At 43.3% G+C, this 25048-nt stretch overlaps 1 protein-coding gene across 1 annotated transcript; it reads right to left on the reverse strand.

Moving 5' to 3' along the window:
* IRS4 (insulin receptor substrate 4) lies at positions 7677–24792 on the reverse strand. Its single transcript, XM_021080128.1, has 2 exons — positions 20613–24792; positions 7677–10250 (listed from the first exon to the last, which is right to left on the reverse strand). The coding sequence occupies exons 1-2, from the start codon at positions 24412–24414 to the stop codon at positions 10246–10248; spliced, it is 3807 nt and encodes a 1268-aa protein (XP_020935787.1). The 5' UTR covers positions 24415–24792; the 3' UTR covers positions 7677–10245.

Below are 25048 nucleotides of genomic sequence, written 5' to 3' on the forward strand. Positions count from 1 at the left end.
TTAACGTATTAATAGTTGTAATAACTGTCTTAATGACTTTGTCTAATTCTATCACCTGCGTCACTTCTGGATAGGTTTCCATTGATTTTCTTCTTTATTATGGGTCATATTTTTCTGTTTCTTTGCATGCTTAGTAATTTTTTTATTTTTTATTTTTTATTTTATTTTTTTTTCTTTATTTTCTTTATTTTCCCACTGTACAGCAAGGGGGTCAGGTTATCCTTACATGTATACATTACAATTACATTTTTCCCCCAGCCTTTCTTCTGTTGCAACATGAGTATCTAAACAAAGTTCTCAATGCTATTCAGCAGGATCTCCTTGTAAATCTATTCTAAGTTGTGTCTGATAAGCCCAAGCTCCCGATCCTTCCCACTCCCTCCCCCTCCCATCAGGCAGCCACAAGTCTATTTTCCAAGTCCATGATTTTCTTTTCTGAGGAGATGTTCATTTGTGCTGGATATTAGATTCCAGTTATAAGTGATATCATATGGTATTTGTCTTTGTCTTTCTGGCTCATTTCACTCAGTATGAGATTCTCTAGCTCCATCCATGTTGCTGCAAATGGCATTATGTCATTCTTTTTTATGGCTGAGTAGTATTCCATTGTGTATATATACCACTTCTTCCGAATCCAATCATCTGTCAATGGACATTTGGGTTGTTTCCATGTCTTGGCTATTGTGAATAGTGCTGCAATGAACATGCGGGTGCACGTGTCTCTTTTAAGTAGAGTTTTGTCTGGATAGATGCCCAAGAGTGGGATTGTGGGGTCATATGGAAGTCCTATGTATAGATTTCTAAGGTATCTCCAAACTGTTCTCCATAGTGGCTGTACCAGTTGACATTCCCACCAACAGTGCAGGAGGGTTCCCTTTTCTCCACAGCCCCTCCAGCACTTGTTATTTGTGGATTTATTAATGATGGCCATTCTGACTGGTGTGAGGTGGTATCTCATGGTAGTTTTGATTTGCATTTCTCTTATAACCAGCAATGTTGAGCATTTTTTCATGTGTTTGTTGGCCATCTGTATATCTTCTTTGGAGAAATGTCTGTTCAGGTCTTTTGCCCATTTTTCCATTGATTGATTGGCTTTTTTGCTGTTGGGTTGTATAAGTTGTTTATATATTCTAGAGATTAAGCCCTTGTCAGTTGCATCTAATTTTTTATTTGATGCCAGATATTGTGATTTTATCCTGTTGGGTGTTGGATGTTTTGTAATCTTGTATAAATTAATTTTGTTCTGGAACACAGTTAAATTATGTGAAAGTTGTTCCTTTCATATCTTGCTTGTAAGATTTGTTAGATAAGTCTGGATCAATGCTTAGTTTGGGACTAATTTTCACTAAGACTGAGGCAAAACCCTTCTGAATACTCTATTCAGTATCCCTTGAATCCTGACATTTTCCATTCTGTCTGGTAGAAACATGGCCCATTTCTGAGCCTGTTTGAGGGCCAAGCATTATTACCTCTAATCCTTTCATGTAGTTCTTTCTGTGGCCTCACATAATTTCCTCACATCCATGGGGTGATCAGTATTTTGCTGAATCCTCAAGGAAGACCCTCTACAGATCTCTGGAGTTCTCTGTCTGTGAAAATTCCTCCTCTGTGGTACTCTGTTTCATCACTCCCAGCCACATTGGCCTCCTTGGACTTAGAGGTCCATCTCCCTAATTCAAGGAATTGGCTTAGATTCCTGACTCTATGCCATGGCCTGAAATTGCTCTCAAGGCAGGAAGACAGGGCAGTTGTAGGGCTTTACCAAACTTGTTTCTCATATCATAGGGATCACTATTCCTTATTATTTAATAACTAATGTCTTGAACCCCTTGTTTCATATTTTGAGGTTCTTTTGGGGGGAAGGATGTTCAGGTAGGAGGATAAATCTGGTCTATCATGGCCAGAAGTGGAAGTCTTATATATAATTACTTACAATTACTTGATGTGAGCACAGGGTATATATTCATTACAAGAGTAGGTGAACATCTTTCAGGAGGATTTTGCTTCTTATATGGCACATAGGGATTTAAATGTAGGGTCATGTGTTAATATGAACATTTGTATTAGGATAGCCTAGTCTTTTGTCTCAGTTGTGATTTAGCAATTGAAGTTTCCAAAAAGATGTTTTTCTCATTAGCTTTAGTAAGACAGGGTTTTACTTCATCATAAGTGCGGAAAGTAGAAAAATGGTCTTAGTCTCTGAATCCACAACATGAAATACTGTGAGCACCGTTGGTGTAATGCACACATTTCTTGGTGGGAATAAGGAGTATGAAAACAAGGAAGGAGAAGCAAAAATCTTTCTTGCAAATCCTATATGGCCAATTATCATTTTTTTAATGTATCATAGGTCATAGAACTCTAGCCTAAGAAGAAATATTTCCACTCATTACATGCTACTGTTTTCCTACAAGACCTCTTATCAGGACTTTAATAGCTAGGAGAGATAAAATTAAAATAACTTCTCTGAGGGAGAGAAGTGGATGAATAGAGAAGTAGTTGGATAGGTGGTGGGACCTGGTCCCACCTATACAATGTCTAAGATTCCTTGTAGTTCTAAACCCATTTCCAAAATATCAACTCTACAAACCAAGAGTCAACTATAGTTTTCTAAGGTGTTAAGGAACCAGACTGGAACCCTGGACAATTAAAGTGTTGACCTATTGCCTATTGTCATGCTCCCACAAAAAGACATGGTAGTCTTGCAAGAAAGGGTTTTTGCAGTTTCTAGATCTTACATGGGTTATATTTGCTGTGTAATTGATGTGGTATATTTAGCTTTAATTCTAAGTACCAAGCACCACCACCAATACCACCTGTCTTCCTAGCATGAGCATAATCTTAATATTATAATCATAATATAAAGAGAAAAAAATAATGAAAAGGCAAGGTCAGAAAGGTGGTTTGTAAACTGCTTTGGAGAATGTTAAAATAAAACAATAATAACATTCTGAACATGGATATATTTTAAATGGCCTACATGCATTCAATTCCTTGAAAATGATGCAGAAAGTTAAAAAATGGTGAAAACCTTCTTGGGAGTTACATGTGTGGCATCATATTTTTCTGTAGACACTTCAGAATCTGCTTCCCATTTCAGTATTTCCTTGCTCCTTTGGTTTTTGAAATGATAATTTGGATTACTGCCAGTGAAATAGAACACCTTGTAAATACATATTCTGAGATTGAAAAGTCAAATCATTGGGGTTAATAGGTGCAAACTATTGCATTTGGAATGGATAAGCAATTGGGATCCTGCTGTATAGCACTGGGAACTATGTCTGGTCACTTGTGATGGAGCCTGATCATATGAGACAAAAGAATGTATACATGTATGTGTGACTGGGTCACCACGCTGTACAGCAGAAAATTGACAGAACACTCTAAACCAGCTATAATGGGGAAAAAATCATTATAAAAAAAGTAAAATGAAACAAAAAAAAGAAAGATAATGGACAAAAGATATGAGTAGGGGACACTGATCTAAGGAGTTGGTGCCAGAGCCTTGGATTTCTGAGGATCCCAAGAGTGGTAAAACTGTTTTAACTTGTTAAATAAATGCTTATTCATTATTAAAAGAAAAAAGTCAAATCATTCACAAAACAAAAAGGCAACCTCCTTAATGGGAGAAAGTATTTTTAAATCATATATCTGATTGGAGTTAGTATCCAAAATATATAAAGAAGTCATACAACTCAATAGCAAAATAATCCCAAACAATCTGTTGAAAAAGGAGCATTGGATATGAATAGACATTCTCCCCCAAAAAGACATACAGATAGTCAACAGGTACATGCAAAGGTACTGTGCATCACTAATCATCAGGAAAATGCAGATAAAAACCAAATGGGATATTGCTTCACACAGGTCAGCATGGCTATTATCAAAAAGATAAGAAATAGCAAGTGCTGGCAAGGGTGTGGAAAAGGAGAATCTTAGTTCACTGTTGGTGGGAATGTTAATTGCTGCAGCCACTATGGAAAAAATAATTAAAGCTAAAACTACCATATGATCCAGCAATTCCACTTCTGAGTATTTATCCAAAAAAAAAAAAAACCAAACCCCACACTAATGTGAAGAGATATATGCACCCCTTGTTCATTGCAGCATTATTTACAATAGCCAAGGTGTGAAAACAAACTAAGTGTCCATCAACAGGTGAATAGATAAAAGAGTTGTGGTAGTTGTGGTAAATATATACAATAGAATACTACTCAGCCATAAAAAGAATAAAATCTTGCCATTTGCATCGTGAATGAAACTTGAAGGTATTATGCTAAGTGAGATGTCACAGAGACAAATATCATGTGATTTCACTTATATGTGAAATCTAAAACACCTAACAAATTAACAAACAAAACAAAATCCATAGATACAGAGGAGTAAAAGGTGGTTGTTAGGGGGAGGGGGTTGGAGAATAGGTGAAATGGGTGGAGGAAGTCACGAGTTACAAATTTCCAGTTATAAAATAAATCATGAGTATGATCCTATGATCCCATCCCTGGGCATATATCTGGACAAAACCATAATTAAAAAAAGATATATGCTCTTCTATGTCCCCAGCATCACTATTCATAATAGCCAAGACATGGAAACAACCTGCAACCTAAATGTCCAATGACAGATGAATGGATAAAAATGTGATGTGTATGTGTAATGAAATACTACTCAGCCATAAAAAAGATGAAATAATGCCATTTGTAGCAACATGGATGGACCTAGAGATGATCATACTAAGTGAAATAAGTCAGAAAAAGACAAATGTTATGTAATATGTGGAATCTAAAATATGACACATGATCTTATCTACAAAAGAGAAACAGGAGTTCCCATCATGGTGCAGCAGAAATGAATCTGACTAGGAGCCATGAGGTTGCGGGTTTGATCCCTGTCCTCACTCAGTGGGTTAAGGATCTGGCATTGCTGTGAGCTGGGGTGTAGGTTGCAGACTGGGCTCGGATCTGGCATTGCTGTGGCTCAGGCATAGGCTGGCAGCTGTAACTCCGATTGGACCCCTAGCCTGGGAACTTCCATATGCCATGGGTGCAGCCCTAAAAAGACAAAAAAAAAAAAAAAAAAAAAAAAAAAAAACCCACAGAAAACAGAGACAAACAGACTCACGGACATAGAGAACAGACTTATGGTTGCTAAGGGGGAGGGCATGCGGGAGGGATGGATTGGGAGTTTGGGATTAACATATGCAAACTAATATATATAGATGGATAAATAACAAGGTCCTACTGTATAGCACAGGGAACTGTCTTCAATATCCTGTGATAAAAAATAATGGAAAAGAATATATATACATATGTATGTATAAATGAGTCACTGATGTATAGCAGAAATTAACACACTGTAAATCAATTATACGTCAATAAAATTAAAAATAAATCATAGGGATGTAATGTATATAGCATGGTGACTATAACAATAATAATATTGCAGTGCATTTTGAAAGTTGCTAAGAGAGTAAATCTTAAAAAGTTCTCATGGCAACTTTTTGCAACTTTGTATGGTGACAGATGGTAACTAGACTTGTTGTTGTGATCATTTTGCAGTGTATACAAATATTGAATCATTACATTGTATACCCGAAACTAATACAATGTTATATGTCAATTATATCTCAATTTGAAGAAAGGAAAGGAAAAAAAGAACAAGAAAATTCAAGGATGAGATTGTGTCTATTTCGGCTCTGTGGACCCAAATATTTAACAAGTTAAATCCGCAGTCTCCTCCTAAATTCTCAGGACTTCATTCTAACTAAGTTTCCCCCATTTATATAGCACAGCGCTGATGTTACTGACAAATTCCAATGTAGCATGCAACAGTGGTTCCTAATTGCTTTAGCATTTATCATGCACAAGAGACAGGAGGGAAGTTGTCTCATTTTGTACAGCTCAGTTGCATTTCTTATCTCCGAAGTACACTTAAGCAGCAAACTGGGACTTAAGGTAGCTGCCTGAAAACCAGCATCCATTAAAATGCATGTCTTGGAGGAAAAAAATGTATTGGTTTTTCTAAGACAGAATTGAGTTGAACCTCATTCTGTGCATTAATTTTGCATAATTCCTCTTTTGCCCATTTTTATAAATGAGGGGCCCAGATCTGGTTTACCCACACATATTTTCATACTCACATTGTTCAGATTCTGCCTTTTGGGTGGTTTTGTTTTCAAAACATTAAAAAAAAAAAAAAAAAAAAAAAAAGCATTTCGGTGCATTTCCAAGATGCCCTCTGGGGTCAGGTAGCACCTAGTAATATTTTGCTAAGCAGCCACTGGAGGTGCTTAACTATTGTTTTACCGGACAAGGCTTCCAAATAGGTTTTGCTTTAAAGAAACAGTATCCATTCACATTCTCTATGGTGAGCCTGTGTCTGTTACGAATGTGATTAGGGGAGTGGAGAAGCTGAGGTCCTGTGCCTGCACTCGTCAATGTAGATCTTCCCAGCTGGCAAGCTCTGCTGATTGTCAAAGCAGTCACACTGACTGTGCCTACTGTTCTAGGAATTCAAGTCCCATTAAGATGTGAATCACCAAATGAGTGTACCATGATGATGTAGACTGATAAGCACAGATGTGCCTGTCTTTGAGGGGCTGTTTGGGATGAATAAAATATATTTGGGCTATGCCTTGACAAATATAGACTGCCTCCCTTGAAGACAGGGTTAGGGCTCATATATAGCTATACATATAGGTGGATAGATATGGCTATGAAATCTGTGTAATTAAAATGCGTGTGGATGTATATGTATATACACACGTGTATATACATTGACATGTATACATGTGCACATGTTAATTACACAGATTTTAAGATGCTCTCCGTTGTGGGCAGTTTCTAATGATAAAAGCAGGCTGACTACATTTTTCCCACTGTGATATCGTTTTATACGCAAATTCTCAGGTGCATCAAGTAAGGTCAGGCTGGACAATGAACTCAATTGTCTGCACATACACAATCCATGTAGCTTGTGGATTAGGCACCTAATGTGAGAACTGCCGCCTACCCTGTGGCACATGTGACTCCACAGATCCCTCCCCCTTCCGCCCACTGATCCTTGAGCACACATGGATCCCAACGTCTTATTTCACTGCCCTTCTGTGTGGCAAAGGGGCTCTGGCATAGGAAAGAATCAGGGAGGCAATTATTTGCCTAGTGTTCCTTTAACCTTTCAGTCTCTGATTAGGGTGACCATTTCCTAATGTATCTTGACATTCATTCCATCAATGCAGAAATGTTTTCTATCTGTTCACTGGTATATTTTCCATGTACTCACATTTGCCTCCCCAGTGGTTAAAAATAAGTAAACTAAAAGGGAGTCCTTTAAAGTGCAAGAGTAAGTGGCCAGGGAAGGAGACAAAAGAAAACTGTAAATGATTGCCTTAAACCTCATTGACTGTCCCTTCTACCTGGGATTCACACATTATCATGAGTGATATTGAAAACTCAGGTTAAACTTCATTTTTGGAGAATCAGGAGCTGAGGCATTAACTCTATTAAAGAGCCTCAAGTTTCTAGGCATGGGAGCTTTAACCCAAACCCTCAATTATCCCAACCGCTTTAGTCTGGGGAAAAAAAATGCAGTCAATTCTCCTGCAGAGCAGAAAGATGTATTTATAATGACGTAATAGAGATAAGAGTATTAAGAGAAAAAATGACTCTTCACACAAATAACGTTCATGAACACATTTATTGCGAGTAGCTCTATGGAAAGGCAAGTCAGATATATATATAAACACTATACAGAGTTGCAAAGTTGTCTCCCAAAACTGCAAATGAGATGTTTACAAAGAAAAAAAAAAAAGAATATAAGAGTATTTACAAAGGAAGACAAAGCCAGAGCAACTCAAAGCAGATCTGTGAAGCAGAAAGAGCAAATGTAATGAACTGTTGGAACTGTCTAGTTTTTACTGACCAAGTGACTATGGCTGATACCAAATTAAATGCAGAGGTCACACACACAAAAAATCGTTCCATCATTGGTTTTTCTCAACAGCAGCATAAACTGGTAGCTGGAAGGTAAGTGATATGTTGCTACACATATTCAAAACGACTCTTCCAGCACAATACTGAATAAATTAGTTTTATCTGTAAACTAAGAAGTAGTGTCAAAAGATTGCATATTTGTTATGCTGTACCTGTGACTATTTGTACCTGTTACTAATTGTACTGTTGTGTATGAGGTTTCCCATCCATTTATTCAGCCGGTGTTACTCTGTGCTGTACCCTGTCTGTTGGCAGCCTCTGAACCTAATATGCAAATAAAGCAATAGAGCAGTTTTTCCCCCCAAATAATGTTTTCTATCCTCAATTCTGAATGATTATGACTTAACTTACTTGAAAGTAAAATGGTGACGGAAGGCTTGAAAAAAGGGTTCCTGAAAGACTGCACGGTTACCATAATGAACAAAAGCCACACTGCGTTACTTGATTAGGTTGGAAAAAGAGAAGTGGGAAGGAACTGATGGAACCGATGCCCTAACAGTGACCAGTAACGGATAGTGATTGGTCCTGCAGCCACATCCTCTCCTCAGCACCATTCACGAGGGAACAAAAAAATGAAAGAGCTCCCCCGCCCCATCCCTTTGATTGGTAGGCAAGGAAAAAGGATAGAAGTCAGCTCGGTTCTTCAGGAAAGCGATTGTAGCAACACATGTACTATAAGCCTGCTCGAAGATAGAAGTACACGTTCAAAGACATCACAACCGAGTGGCAAATGACTTCAGGTAAATATTACACTATCTCAAGGTTGCACATTAAATGCGAAGCAATTTTTTTTTTTAAACAGAGTTACGCACAACAGGTACATCTACAATCACATGTACACAGGTACACAAAGGTGTGCATACACACGAACAGGTGCACACACGTTAGCACTCACACACTTATACAGATACTCACAGCCATTTGTGATAGGATGAGGTTTGCCAGTGACGGTGTCACAAGTCGTGACTTGTGCGCCACCACGTAACAAAGCTCTAAGCAAGCTTCAAGACCTTTGTACCTAGCCTCTGTGATCACCACCTGTTAGTGTCCTGTTCTCAAAGGTCCAGGTTCCTAAAAATCTTAATTCAGTTTCCATCAGAGGCAAGCTGAAACAGGAGGGGGTAGCTTGCTCTGATTTTTTTTTTTAATTTAGTACATCTTATATTGTCTTATTCTCCAAAGGAAAACAAGACCTTATAAGAGGTTCCTTTTGGCTTAAGTTTTAGTCAGAATATTGATTGATATGTCTACACGAATTTCTTGACTATGGGAAACTGATCTCTTTATAGGAGCCCTGGGCATAGGAGGGAGAGTGGAGGGCAAGGGAAGAGTCAGAAAGAAAGGAAGAATGGAGAGTGAAGGGGGGGGGCAGAGAGACAGAGGGGGGGGGTCTTTGTGACGGTAACTTTTTGAAGAACTTGGCTTCTTTTAGGGGAAAGTGTAGGTTTCTAAAGAAACAAAAATTCATGGCTTTGGAAATGCTCAATTGATGTGCAAGCAGAACATCACATGTTGTAGATGAAGAAGCAGATCATGTGTTCCTCTGTTCTGCCTTTAAAACGTTGGAAATGGTCAATCGAGATAGCAGGTAACATTGAATGTGGACAGAATGCTGCAGTTTTGTTGATGAGCAAAACTGAGAAAATCTGCCCTTTGGTCCCGCCTTGAAAGTATTAGAAATGTCCCATCAAGATATCAGTTCAGTTGATGTTTAATTCCTTGATCAAGAAATGTTTTGTGTATAGACTACTCAGAAAAAGATTCCAGATCATACCTACCTTCTCAGGAACATAGGTTTTTTTTTTTTTTTAGCTTCTCTTATTTCATGGGTTTTCAACTGCAAAACTAAATCTAAGTATTATACATCACGAAAACTTAAGGTCTTGGCCACATTTACACATATGTAAATAACATTTAAAAAAAAAAAAAGAGGGAAAGAGTTTTGAGATGCTCACTTTTACAGTATTTGTTTTCCTTTTAAAAAGACAGATCAGGGAAGGAAACCAGAAAACAAAAACAAAGTACAGTGTGAATATCTTAATTCAAAATCACTGGATCCGTAGGGCAGCAGCACAAATGACCTGTGTTAGGATCATTCAACTGCCAGCATCCACTTGCAGGCTTTTAGAAATTCAGGTTGCTTTCTATTCAGAAGCCTGTAAATTCTCTTTCTTTTAGGCAGATCTGGAGTAGACAAAGATGAAATTCCGTTAGCATCACTTTTCTTCTAAAGTGTGCTTTTGTGGCAATGAAATCACTCTAGAAAAAAAAAAGATGACAGAGTAACAGTTACTTTCAGAAGTAAAGTATGAAGCGCTTTTACCCCCACTCTGTTCTAAAACAAAACAAAACAAAACAAAATTGAAGTAGTAGTTTTTGAGAGCCCTCTCGAGGAGACTGCCTTGGCTGGGATGTGCGTAACTGTGACAGGCACCAGCCCAAGCCCTGCAAAGGCACAAGGGCGGTTACTCTTTTTGCCCCTAGGCTGCCACTCTGACTTTCCTGGTGGATAGCAGCTGTGTCAATGTGGGGCTGCTCCACTTCCTCCCAGTAAGGCCGGCAAGTGAGCCTGGCATTGGGCAGACAGGGAGAATTTTTTTTTTTCTCCTCCTACATCCTCGATGATATGCCATCGCCAAATGATGTGGCACCAGTCGAAGGATGTAAGCACAGCCTTGGGGACAGTCTCCAGATTCAATCACTCAATTTCATCTAAAAGAGCAAAATCATACCTGCAAAGGAGATCTGACTGAAATCCCCATTTGGCTAATAAAAAGAAGTTCTGGTATTACTCTCTCGGCCTTCTGCTTATGTAAGAGGGTGTGTGATCGGAAGTGAGGCAGAGGAAGGGTGTCTGGTACACTGAAGAAGGTGCTGGACTGGAGAAGGGACGGGGATACATGGTCACCAAATTGATCATGGGAAGTGAGTGTTACTTTAGCATCAGGTCACGTCAAAGTACCAAATAGTCTATTTCATGATAGCCCGTCTAAAAGAATCCATGGAAAGCATCCTCCAGAGCAGGCTTCAAGTACAAGATCTTATATTAAACCAGCAATATATATTGTAACTCTGTCACCAGAGGCTTTAAGAGTGTAACCTGCATCCGGATGAAGCAGCAAAGGTTTCCATCCGCCACCCACCTACGTATGGCTGTTTCATAATGATTCATTGCATAGGGCCGGGCCTCTGCATTCAACGGTTTCTTTAAAAATTAACACCTTAGGGAGTTCCTGTTGTGGCTCATCGGAAATGAATCTGACTAGTATCCATGAGGATGCAGGCTGGATCCCTGGCCTCACTCAGTGGGTTGGGGATTTGGCGTTGCTGTGAGCTGTGGTGTAGGTCGCAGACATGGCTGGGATCCTGCGTTGCTGTGGCTGTGGTATAGGCTGGCAGCTGTAGCTCCGATTCGATCCCTGGCCTGGGAACTTCTGTATGCCATGGGTACAGCCCTAAAAAGCAAAAATACATAAATAAATAAAAATGACACCTTAGATTAGCGAAGATACTAAGTTTTCATGTCAGCTGTAGGCTTAGGAAATGTTAGACTCTGTGTATCTATCAAGTTTACACAGGATGAAAGGTGTTTGGGATAGCCATAGGTTAACCATGACAGTACATGAGTTATCTGCTGCAAAATTAGGCTAGACTAGCACCATAGAATTTTTTTTTTCACCATAGAATTTTGAAGCTGTTGTCAGCTAAAGGTTTGTAACAGAAATGTAAGGTTAGAAGAGATCTCACCTAATTTAGTTTGCCACTTTGTTTCAATATAATTATACATTCATATATAGTACACTGAGTGTGTGCTAAAGGGGATTTCTTCCTACCCTCTATAATATACTATATTTCACATGTATTTTTTTCCCTAAAAACCTACAAATTAAGCTCCATATAACTACCACATCAGCACTACAATAAGCCTGAAATTAGGGACATTTGCTGCTATTAGAGCTTGCTTCTTTATTTTTTTCTACAATGACTGGGGCTCTACTAAATATTTGATGCATATTTTAATTGCTTTCCTACAACACCTACACAGCAGCATCGAGGAAATGCTTATACTAAAAGCTAGCCAATAATGGTGTGATTTTAAGTTTACTTTAGAAAATATATTTGTCAACTCTTGATTAGCCATGCTAATCGAAAGAAATAATGCTCTCCAAAACAAGATAATCCAAAAATAATTTAATTTGGTTTTGAAATGCATTACGGGAACTTGAGCCACAGATTTACCTTTCTAATCCTGTTTTACTTAGACCAATATTAAAACGAGTTTACATTCCCGGAGCACATTCCAAAGAACAGCATAGGAAATAACCCAGAAGCTTGCTGGGTGGCAAAGGAAAAGCAATTCGGGATTAAAACTCCATCAGAAACAGTCTGCAAAATAAATCAAATGGCTGATAACCATATCTTAGTTCTGCTTCCTTTTCATGTTGATATCATTCCACCACCAGAAAGGGAAAGGGCGACGCTTTTTGTAATGGGATCTCATTTTGATGTATTACTGCCCCTTGATACCGACAGGTTATAAATAATTACCTTATCAGGTATTCTTATTTTCTATTTAATCAAAGACCTTTTTGTAAGTCACGATTAATTCTACCCCTTTTAATGAGAGGTAGAATACTCTTCAAGCAATTGTCTTCTCCAAAAGGGAGAAAACCTCAATGGACTCTGATGGGTGAAAACATTTTCCTATTCCTGTGCCCCAGAGCTGGCGGGTATCCTTTTCTTCTCAGAAACACAGTAAATGTTTCTGTTTCAATTCGTAAAACGATGTTAAACCTAAGCATTAATCATTAATGTACTAATAAAGCACACATGACTTTAGTATCCCTGGAACTGCATGCCTCTATTACAGTCTGAAACCCAACGTAGCCATGGTTCCCTTGCCCACAGAAGCCCAAACTATAAAAGTATATAACAATGAGATATAGTCTCTCATTCTCTTTCCACTTTCCCCAATCTCATGGCCTCAGTTACCTTTTTAACGCCAATCTTCCTAGAACTAAAAAAAAAAAAATTAAGTTCTTTTGAAAATTTCTCACTCTGTTTATTTAGTCAATAACGTTATCTATTCATCCCCGTGATCAACTGGGGATCATGAACAAGCAGGGGCCGACAAGCAAAGCACTGAAAACAAACACACGAAGGTAAATGAAGAGAAATGCAAGCATATACCCCGAAGGTGAGAGGAATATAATACGGTTACGTTATTTAGCTTAGCATTGCCTCTGGCTTATATATACCTCCCCCCCCTCATAAAAAGAGATCACCACATCTTTCTGTGCCCTGTATATACGTGGGAGGATGACTCAGTAAAATTTGATAAAAACTTAAGTGCTGTCCCTCAAGGATGAAAACGAGCAAGAATTTCTGCTAGTCTTGACAACACCAATCAGACCAGACTATGGCCTCCTTCATAGATTAGAAGATCCAATATGCTTCTCACGGTGGCGATGGGTTTGTGATGGAATACTCAAAAGGATCGGTTCAGGGAAATGGGTGATACTTGTAACTCTCCATCTCCTCAAAGGTCAACTCGACTGTTTCCCACCTGCCCTTCCCAGGCAGGCCCTGGATCACTTAGGCATGTCCATTCCAGTCTTGATTATCTGGATACAAACTCTGTGGGGATCAGCTACATGATGTGCATCCCAGGTCAGCTTCTCTAGGTCCTCCCAACACACACTTGGGGCCACATCACGCTGCTGCCTAGTTACTGCAGACTTAAAGAATGCAGGTTCCTAGAATTCTAATACTGGTGGGCTCCAATCGACAAAAGAGATGTAGTCCAAGGCTCATTGTCTAGTTGAAACTCAGAATAAATTATCCCATGGAAACAATGGTATAAGCAAATGGTGGATAGGTTTGTAGGTTCGTTGCTTCGTCTCTGCAAGCCTGTAATAGAGCACTGCAGTTTCTGAACTGAGACAGCAGTGAGTCTGACTGCACCCAGTGGTCACTTAGAACATCATTTCTGGGGGGAGATGTATTGGAAGTGTCAATATGAGACTTGGGGAAAAGGTCTCTTCCAGCCAGGGCAATAATAGTGTCCTTTAAATTCAAACAGCTGGAATAATGGGGAGCAGGGTGGCAAGAGAACCTATGCTCAGAGGCGTAGCCACAAGAAGTCCTTCAAGGGTGGGGGTGGGGGTGGGGGCTTTAAGCACATGGACGAGGTTTATATGCCTTCAAGACCAGAGGCACGACTTATGCAAAAGCAGGAGTTAAAAATTGCATTTATTGGTCAGACGTTCAAGGGCACCGTGGGTCCACGTGTGAATCATTTTCAAGGGGAGTGTAGAGAGTCGCCATTGCGATTCTAAGTTTCCAGTCTACAAGTAGAAAATTAGCAGTCACAGAGAGGCAAACGATATAAATTGTGAAAACCAGCTAAAGTGACGACAATTTATATGGAATTGGATATTCAGTAAATCCAGAAGGTCTGGCTAGCGTCAAACCTATTGTGGTCAATCCAACCATGAAAATAGCTTTAAACACCGGCCTAGCTGCCTCGGGGCCAACAAGTGAGAGTGGGGCAGGCAGCACAGCCTGGACCTGCAGAACACGAAGCCGGCCAGGAAGGCTGTGAGCTAAGCGCAAGCAGCCTGTGAACGAGGAAGGAGCAATGTCTAGGGTATGATAAATCCTCCCTCTGGGGGCCTGGTGGGAAGCCCAAAGTGACCCTCACCTTTAAGCCACAGCTGGAGAGAGCCCAGCAAAGGGTCTGTGTTCCTAAAATTAGGGACACGAGTTCAGCAAAGGGCACAGGAGTGTAAGACTCACATAACCAATAAGAACCCAACAAGAGGCGTTCCCGTTGTGGCGCAGCGGAAACGAATCCGACAAGGAACCACGAGGTTGTGGGTTCGATCCCTGGCCTCGCTCAGTGGGTTAAGGATCTGGCATTGCTGGGAGCTGTGGGTGCGGCCCTAAAAAGCAAAATAAATTAATTAATTAATAAAAATGTAAAAATCGTTGCAATTCTCCCTTAAAAAAAAAAAAAGAAAGAAAGAAGCCTATAAGAAATGGGATGTCAGGAAGCTTGGGAAAAAGAGCAATAACTTTCTCATTTCGCTAAATAAATATTTCAGTACATATGTTCCATTAATTCTAGAGGGAATTAAGCCCTCATTCGGAAATTGTATGGTATCTTCTAAAAGAATGCAAATCTAAACTAGGAGATACTGTCTACATTTTAAAAAAAAAATCTTAAAAATTCTTATTTCCCAAGTGCAGCCTAAGATCTCCAAAAGAAGATGGAAATATAAGACCTGTTGCTGCACAGCCAATAAGCAGTGGAGAATTGCTAGAGAATGTATTTTAATTTCATAGGGCGAGCACATTATCTTGGCAATTTTATCAATAGCTTTAAAATTAGCAGTCTAATAGTTGTGGTAGAAACTGAGTGTGCTGTAATGTATTCATTTCATTATTATAAAAGGTAGCCTTTTTCATCTCCCATTTCTCACTCATGACCAAGAAGTGTTTTCCAGTAAATGATCCTCACCATCTCAGAGCCTGGCAGCACCTTTTAGACAAAACATACTGCAGGCTTTAATTAAGCATTTTCCAACAGCTATTTTCCAATACTGCCAATAAAATGTCTGAGCTATTTTTACATAGTCTTAAAGCATGAAAAAAAAAGGTGCTACACAAAATGAATTTAATTTTAACCAAGGATTTTTATGTCCCAAGGAGAGGATTTGATTTTCAAGGCTTCTAAAATGTACTTGCCTGACTGCCAAGAGCAAATTTACTTTCTAAACAAATGAAGAGCATCTCTTTCTACAGCGCTTTTTCTTCCACCTGTCTCGTTTTAGCCTGCTTTGCCCACAATGATGGTGCGGTTCAGAATATCAGATTTTAGACGTTATGGAAAAGATGGAATTGAAAGACTTGGCTACAACTGGCAGAGATCAGTGGATTATTCGGGAAACCACACGCAGCTAATTTCAGTTAAGGAAAGGACCATTCATGGAAGTTTCCGGGATGCACCCCTCATTCCACTTTCATTCCTTTCAGTGTTTCCGTGGGATCCAAACAGACACACACACACACTATTTGTGTTTGGAGGGGTAAAGATGAGCAAACTACCCCTGCCCCTATCCCGGACCAGATGTAAACCCGTCAATTCCAGGACAGGTCCAATTATTTTATTCTAAAGCTATGACAAACAGTTCAATGCAATGAAAATGACCCAAGCTCCAGTGGATGGGTCACTGTTATAACACTCTGAATGAATCCCTTACAGCAAAATTGGATCCTATCAACTTCAAGCCATTTTTCCCATCCTTGTCTATGTCATAATCTTTCATCAAGAGGAAAAGAACAGAATGAACATCCAGTGAAAGGGCAGTGTGGTGTGCCGGGTGGGGCACTGGGCTTGAAGTCTTATGTATGGGTCTGATTTTCTGCTCTGCCACTTACCTCTTCGACCAGGGGCAAATTCTCACCGGTGGCTCCTGTTCCAGAACCTACTGTCCCCCCAGTAAAATAATGAATGTAAATGTGCTTTGCAAATTAGAGGCAGTGTGCAACTGTAAAGCATTACCTTAATCAACAAGTTGACAATTGAACAACAATCCCTTTAAAAATCACATACAGTATTCCTTATTCCTCCCTATACTGGCTATGCTATCCTCGTCTAATCCAACATGCAGATTTGGGGGTCACTCTAAGAAGCCCCGAATTTGTTCCCAAAACAGCCCCCTGCCAATAGCTCTGAAGTAGTTTGGTTCGTGTTTGGCAGTTAGGGGGAGGAAGAGAAAACAAGAGATCCCGTGCGAGTTTTGACGCATGTGTAATATTCTGCTGTGCACAATTAAAGTCCTAGTCCCTATTTAAAGAAAGCATTTTGCTAGTGGCCAAAAATTTTATCCTGGAAGCATCACTCTTAAAATCGAATGAATGCAAATGGATAATGACTGCCAATAAATGTAATTTCAATTGAATAAAATCCTCTTTAACTGTTATACGTCAAACGCTTCTACTTCAAATGACTGTCCAATTTGCGCGCGCCCGCGTGTGTGTGTGTGTGTGTGTGTGTGTGTGTGTGTGTGTGTGTGTGAGAATGCATGTTGCCCCAAATAAGTGACTCATCAACGGTGACTGTGAAATCTCTGGTATAAGGAGATTTTATTCGAGTAATTTATAATAAATCAGTCCAATACAACAAAACATTTGCTCTCAGCACCTATAATTTATAGCAAGAGGATTTGGCAGTAGTACACTGAAAAGAAGCTTATACTGCCTTCATATTAATAACAGTGTCTAAAATTTCAAAAGGTAATTACTACAGGTTTTTTTTTTTTTTTGGTTTTTTAATACCAGGGGCTATTACAACATTACTAATTTGGCTGGCCAAGTCTCCCATCCCTCTTAGACTGCTCTTATCTCCCCACATCTGGGATGGAAAAAAAATCAGTGAATTTTTAACCTCAAGTCATTTCAAACTATGATTCTACATCAGATACAGTAGTCAAAGAGGCAAAAACGCATTCATGGGTCAAGAGTCAAACTAAACTGTGTAAGAAACTGCATTCTCCCCCTCAGTGCTAATGATTATAACCCATGTGTTTAAAATCTGAAAATGTCACACTTCTTAAATTATTCCACTTATAAAAAGTCCAGGCTATATTTCTGGGTGCTATTTTCTAATTGTCTTGAACAAGTGGCGGTGAGGTACTTACATGCATTGGCACTATAGGTAAATGAGATTATATATTAATTCTTTGTTACATGAAAAAAGCTGTCTCACTGCCTTACTTCCCTTCATTTCACTGAAGTTATAAACAGATCCCAACTATCACAACGCCAACTCTGAACAAGCATGTAAACCATTCTCAATGGAAGTAGTGACTAACTGAAAAGCGGGACTTGGGAACACAGAATTTCAATTTAGCTTCGTGTTTCTAAACGTAATAATAATAATAATAATAATAACAGTAACAATAATGATTGTGTAATTATTAATGTACAACACTTACCATGGTGCCAGGCACTGTTCTAAGCATTTGCCACAAAATTACCCCGGGAGATACATGACTCCTAATGAAGACTGTGCCTTTGTTCCTTTGTCAAAGCGTATTTGTTATTTTCTAATATGATCTTCTTGTTGTTATTGTTGTTAGACAGGAAGGTGAAGAGAGATCAGAAAGGGGTGAAATTTTTTTCTAGCGTTAGAGTCAAAACCTGATCAGAATTAGCCAGCTTGCTCTTAACCTTTCACACACAACGTTCTAGCTGATCACTTTACATTAAAATGGTAGCGAAAGTTAATGTCCTGCAGGGAATTCTTTCTGTATATCCTCCCTTTCATATATTTCAGCAAATGATGTGCCTTAATCACTCTCGGGACCAATCACTTTTGGAAGAAACCGTGTCATCTGGTGAAATTGTTAAAGCTTCAGTGTTGGTTAATCCAATGACAAAATAAGAATAGCTTCTATCTGTCAAGTGCTTTAAAGGTCCAAAGTGCTTCCACATTCACTCTCTTGTTTCAACCTAAGAACCTACCTCCCTGTGAGAGAAGCCTCCTTGCTGTAGTTACTCAATAAAGTCAGGAATTTCCTCCAAGAACAATACGTTTAGAGAACAATCAACCTCCAAAATAGCTATACAGTCATTTGAAGTTATTCATAAATCAGTAACTTATGCTAAAACGATGATAATTATTTTAGGATCTAGATGATATTTGGGAAGACAGGGCTCATTGTAGGAATGCTCACTAATTTTAATGCTCACTAATTTTAATCTTTACTTAAACCCAGAGTAGTGGCGAGTATAGTCGAACCTCTATGAGAAGTTGTCCACAGGAATATGGGCAGCCATGGAACACCTAACATCAGCATCATAAACAGTGACTTTAGCAGTTAGGCTCAAACAATAGCTGGAAACAAATTGTCAGGTGTATTTCACAGAATAAAACAGATCTGCTGGGTTGTGAATTAAATTCTTGGAAACAGAATTACACGTTTTAAGTGCATGGTTCTGGTCCTGGTCGTGTGTGTGTGTGTGTGTGTGTGTGTGTGTGTGTATGTGCGTGTGTTCTGTGTGTGTGTGTATGTGCGTGTGTTCTGTGTGTGTGTATTGTGTGTGTGTGGGGGGGTAAGCTCACAGTTTAGAGATCTGAATTGAATCCTTTGGCAAGCTAAAGCATCCTTTTGTTGTTTTAATGATGACTCTTTAATGTGTCCGTGCTGCAAACGTGAGTTTTTGTATGGCAAGTTTTCTAAAGCAGGGGGAAAAGGGGGGGGGGGCTACACCTGCACTAAATAGGGAGCTTGTTAGGTGACTGTTGTGATCAGTCCCCGACTTGTTCTGCCTGATCAAGCACAGTGGGCAGAGATCCAATCACAAAAGCATTCCACAAAACAAGCAAAGCAAAAATCTTCACTAAACTGACTACTGGAATGAAAACTGCTGGGGTCCATCCCTTCTCTTCACTGGAAAAGAAGCACATTCTGGCAAAGAGGGAAGGCAGTTGAGACTATGGAGACATCATCTTGCCCAAGCATTTCTTGAGATTGTCTCCAGACACACGGGTAACAACCTTGCACAATGTACACAGTAGATTTACTTGAAGTCTTATTTCCAAGCCTGACAGATTCTATTCTTTATTTCTTCCTTTAGAAAAGTAACCCTTAAAAAAAAAAAACAAAAAAAACAAAAACTTCTACTGGTCCAGGGTAGGCTGCCCCTGGGGTCAGGTCTTCCTCCAGCCTTATTATCTTGCTTTACTGCATTGCCCAAAAGATGCACCAATTAGATGTTTTAAATACTTTTTATACCTTTCAAACAGTATTCATACCCATCATCGTGTTGTCACCATACCCTCTTTGGGGGGAGTTACATGAAGAAAATGAGGCACATCAGAGGTGACTTGCCTGTCACTATTAGTGACATAGAAAAGGAACACGCAAGGTTTCTGGCAATTTATCCTGTATATAAAAACAAATCAACACAAAAACATATTCCAGAGCCCAATACCCTCTTGGTTCAATCACCTGTTGTTGATTATTTACTTTCTGTTCCCTCCAGACATTCATGCTAACACTTGCGAAGTAACCTTCTTGGTAAATCACAGCTCACCAGAATAACAATGACTGCTCTTTAAAAAGTCACTTTCAGAGAATGTCATCCTCCCCCCAAGGTTAACAGTTGATCATTACTGCTTAATATTCGGGTGCTCTCATTACATTTCCTGCAATTAAATACGGTCATTTGTAGAAAAGCAGCTTTTGTTCATTTGTTGATGAGTTGATGGCACTCAATTTACGACGTCCTGTTTGCATAAATCATTAAGAGTTAGGGAACGGCATCTGAAAACATCCTCATGCTATGTATCCTCAAGTTTGGACTACTCCGAAGAAGTAGAACCAGTGCTTAAAAGATACTCGGTTCTTTCCAGATAAAGAAACTTACCAGGAGATGAAAACTTAAGTTTGTGCAAAGACCACAAGATGCTGCATGAATCATGCATGCTAAATAAGCCTCAGTGAATGAAATACTAGCTCACATTTTCCTAACACTGTAGACACAGGAGCGCATCGATACCTTAAGCAAGAACCATTTAACTTTAGGGAAATGAATTCGAAAATCACCAACCTCTTTGGGGAGAGTCGAATTTCTCGTTGTCAGGTCTGGCAAAGTCCATTCTCACGTAGGTGTCGTCGTCGTCGTCATCAGAATCGTCTCGCGCTGGGGGGCTCGGCAGCCGGGCTCCGCCAGGTGATGGAGGGGGAGCGGCGGCTGCAGCGGCAGCCCCGCCAGCCGCGTTCTCACCTCCGGCGAGGTCGGCCGATGGGTTTGGGGCTCTAGGGTTCGAGCTGCCCGCAGCGTCTTGGGCCCCCCTGGCCGCTTCGGCACCAGCAGCGTTCGCAACAGGTTGGAGCCAGCGGACGGAGGCGGAGTCAATTCCGGCGGCGGCCTCGAAGCCCGCGGCGGCTGCGCCGATGCCCGGGGCCGCGACCAGAGAGGAGGCGGCGGCTATAGCCCGGCCCACGGCTAAGGTCGGCACGGCGGCTGCGACCGAGGCCAAGGAGGCAGAGAGGTCTCTCTGGAGGCTGTCGGTTGCGAAAGCCGAGACCGCGGCTCTGGCGGATGCAAAGAAACTTTGCTGCCGGCTGGGTGGGCGTCTTCGCCCTCGCTCTTCTTCCAGCAGCAGCCTCGCCACAGGTGGTGGTTCAGAGCAGCGGCTGGGGGAGAGAGAAATGTCCATACAGCACTCAGAAAATGGGTCGACCACGTAGATGCGACCTGTTTCGGCATCGTAGCGAATGGCACTGTCAGCAAAAGGCACGGCTGGTGTCATTGCTGGGTTGAAAATCACTTCAATGTAGTCACCTTCTTCCTCATTAGCATTGCTACCTGGAGCGCTGGGAGGAAGGGGCGGAAGTGGCCACCTAGCACCGTCCAGAGAGAAGGGGTTGGCACCTGGAATAGCTCTTAAAAGATCGGCGAGGTCGTTTGCTGGGTTTGGAAACGGCACTCCGAACTCAGCATTCACGTAATTCGAAAAGGCGAACTGTCTCGGGTCGGCGATTGTGCCCCACAAATTTGGCAGTCTTTGAACACAGGGAGCTAGCCTGTTGCTCTCTCTTTTAGGGCAGTCAACGTTGACGTAGTCACTCGCGCTGTCAGCTTCTCTCTGCTCAAGTGTGGGCTTTTGTGGTTTGGGCTTGATTTTATTTCCTTTTGTAAGAAAAGAAAGTCGGTTGGGTCTCTTCGCCTTGTTCTTGGGGGGCCCATCACCTGAGGGGGTTGCAGGTGACCCCCCATCTCCTGGCTTTGAGAATGACCCCGCGACTGAAGGCTTTGAAGTTCCATCTTTGGGGCCCCTGTCAGATGAGCCTTCTTTGTCTAGGCCCTTCCCCAGGAATTTTCCAGGTAACATTGGTACATACTCACTGTGGTCACTCTGTCCTAACGGGGAGCTCCGAAAAGGATTCGGCAGAGAGAAGTAGGAGCTCCAACTTTTGGAGGAAGAGCCTCCCTGAGGATTTCTCGGGTTTTTTGGAATTGCACCGGCTCCAGGAGCCATAAACATGTAGTCGCTGTCACTGTCATTGTCCTTTGAGTCATCCTCCTTATCAGGTTCAGGTGCTTTTGGAGGACTTGGGACAGGTGGTGGGCTCACTCTGGGAAACATCATCATGTACCCTCTTGAATCTTCAAAAGGTGATCGAGAGTGGCGCTTTTTTGAAGCAGAGACATTTTGAGGAGCCATTGGCATATAATCACTGGAGCTTGTGAGAGGGGCAGCCACCCCTGGCCTCATTGGCACGTATGGATCATCCTCATCTTCATCAAAAGCTCTGGCTCTGTGGGGACCTCGAGCTGCACCTTCTGGGTTCTCTGTGACTTTAACTTCTTTGGTTTCTTTGCGTTCTTTTGGGGCCCCTCTGTCAGCACAAAAATAAAGTCGGAACCTTCCTCCAGACTTCCCTTTCCCACCAGTTGCTGCAGCTGGTGGGGGTGGGGGTGGAGGCGGTGGCATTTGCTGTTGCTTGCTTTGAGTTAATTTGCCAAAGTAGGATTTTTTCTTCAGAGACTTCCCACGTTCACCAGTGCCATCCGAGCCTTTCCCACTTCCTGAGCCTCTGCCCCCTCCAGAGTTCTTGCCACCGCCTGAGCCATGGCCATCTCCCGGTCCCTGGCCACGGCCTGAGCCGTGCCCACCTCCAGCTCCCTGGCCACTGCCTGAGCCATGCCCACCTGTGGTACCCTGGCCATCTCCGGAGCACTGGTTTCCTCCTGCACCCTGGCCCCCTGAGCCCTGGCCACTTGAGCCTTGGCCACCGCTTGAGCCCCGGCCACCTCCAGAGCCATGCCCCCTGCCTGAGCACTGGTTTCCTCCTGAGCTCTGGCTACTGGGGCCTTGGCCACTGGATCCCTGTCCACCTCCTGAGCCTCGGCCATTTCCTGAGCCCCACTTGTTCATGGGCATATAGTCGCCTCCGTTTTCTTCCTGACCCTCTTTACCCTGAGGATTTTCTTCTTCCCCAGAGTTACCAGAGCCGGAACCAGACGCTTTGGAAGGCAGGCAAGCTCCCTCGCTAGGGGCTTCTGCGGGCTGCGGAACACGCACGGGGCTGGGTGCTAAGCGGCGAAAAAAGCTGGCTGGCACGGAAACCGCTCTCCTGGACCTGCGGCCTCTGGGCAGGTGCAGTCTTCCTCGCCTGGAGGGGGGCAAGGGCTCACTGGGTGTTATGTAGCGCCTGGCGAGGAGCATCTCGTCTTCCCCGTCACCGATGGCCCGGAGGTGGCAAAACTGCTCAAAGCGGGACCTTCTGAGCCAGCCGCCGGGCTCCAGCGGCAGCATGTCCAGGTGCCTCCTAGCGGACAGCAGGGTTAACAGGTGGGCGCCGATGCTGATGCTGTAGCTGCGGCATCGGGCTCTGTATTCATCTGCACACAAGGCTCTCATTTTCTCCAAAAACAGCTCGTGCATGTTTTGGGCCACCACACAGTCATCGACCTGCATCCAGAGCTCGCCTGGACCGATGACGGTGGACCTGCCGACTTCCAAGAAGAAATACTGCTCCGAGTGCCCGCAGCGACGGATGCTCAGGAGCTGGACAACCACGCTGGCCACTTCGGTATTTAGCCTCACAAATACAACCTCCTCGTCGGTAAGACAGAGCCGGAACACGCCGCTCAGCTCTTTTCTGTGCCCCAGCCCCCTGGGTTTGACTATTACCTGCCACACATCTTTGTAGAAGGGTGGCTCCGCTGCCGCTGCAGCCGCCAGCGCGGCAGGCTCTCCATCCGGCTGCGCGCCGGGCGTGCCGCAGCGGCGGCGCTTGCTCTCGAGGATGAGGCGGCTGAGCAGCAAGTACCAGCTCTCTTGCTCCGACTCGTTCTCGGCCACCATCGCGAAGTACTCGTCCTGGGTGAAAAGAGCGATGAGGTGTCGGTACTTTGCGTCGGCTCGCTGGCTTACCGAGAAGCACTGGTACAGGGTGATCACGCGCCGCGGTGGGATGAGCGCTGGGACCGCGGCACCGGAGGCGGCCGCTGCTGCTGCAGCCGCTGCGGCGCGGACACTGTGCCGGAACTTCCTGGCATTTTCGTAGTATTCCAGCCGAGCTGGGGCGTCGGCGGTCTCGAGTTTGAGCACGAAGTAGCGCCTGTGCCCATGCTTCTGCTTCCGCAGGTAGCCGCGTTTGCAGACTTCGTCCCCGACGGGGAGGTCCTCCTCATCAGACTCGGAGTCTGACCGGGAGCCAGTGGCCGTGGAGAGCCACATGGCTCCCGGACAAGACGACCCGGTCCCAATGAGTGCGGTCGGGGTTCCGGAGGAAAGAAGTGGGGTGGTCGCCACCGCAGCTAGAGCTGCCGCCGTTGCCGCCGCTGCAGCTCTCAGTCTCCTTGTCGCTTGGTCGCGAGCGAAGGAGCAACTCGCCATGGTGATGCACGATGGTTTTAAGGTGAGCGAGCGGGAGGGGGGGCTCGGAGAAGGGAGGGTTGGGGGAAGAGGCTGTCTACCCCCCTCCGCCCGCCCCAGCCCCCTCCCGCCTCGGCCCCCGCCCCCGCCCACTCCACTCCAAGCGCGCGGCGGCGGGCAAAACAACACGTGACCGCTGCCTCACGCGGCGGCCGCTGCGGCTCCGACTTCCAGCGCAGTGGAGGGGCGCGAGCCGCCACCAGCGGAGGTGTGCAAAGGAGGGGGCGGTGAGCCCGAGAGGCGGGGCCACCTCCAACCCCGCCTCGACCCTCTCGGAGACTCTCCCCCGCCTGTGGGCCTCTGGAGGACCGACGGAAGGAGGCGGGGCTCTCTGGAGTCCACGGAGGCACGGGGAAGGGGGGCGGGAGAAGTTCGAGAGGGGCGGAGGAGAGAGCGGCCCGCGACGGGGGCCGGGCGGGGGCGCCACCGCCAGGGCTCCATTGGCTGGAGGGGGCGAGTGGTGGTGGGAGGGGGCGAGTGGTGGTGGGAGGGGGCGAGTGGTGGTGGGAGGGGGCGAGAGGTGGTGGGAGGGGGCGGAGCGCAACGGTCTCGGTCGGCGCCAGAGAGGAGAGCTGCCACGGTCCCGGGACGGTTT

Source organism: Sus scrofa, chromosome X (genome assembly GCF_000003025.6).
Source record: "Sus scrofa isolate TJ Tabasco breed Duroc chromosome X, Sscrofa11.1, whole genome shotgun sequence".
In the NCBI taxonomy this organism is placed as follows: Eukaryota; Metazoa; Chordata; class Mammalia; order Artiodactyla; family Suidae; genus Sus; species Sus scrofa.

Bases quoted from the DNA above. Each gene is read 5' to 3' on its own strand.
- IRS4 (XM_021080128.1), bottom strand. From the start codon at position 24,414: ATGGCGAGTTGCTCCTTCGCTCGCGACCAAGCGACAAGGAGACTGAGA.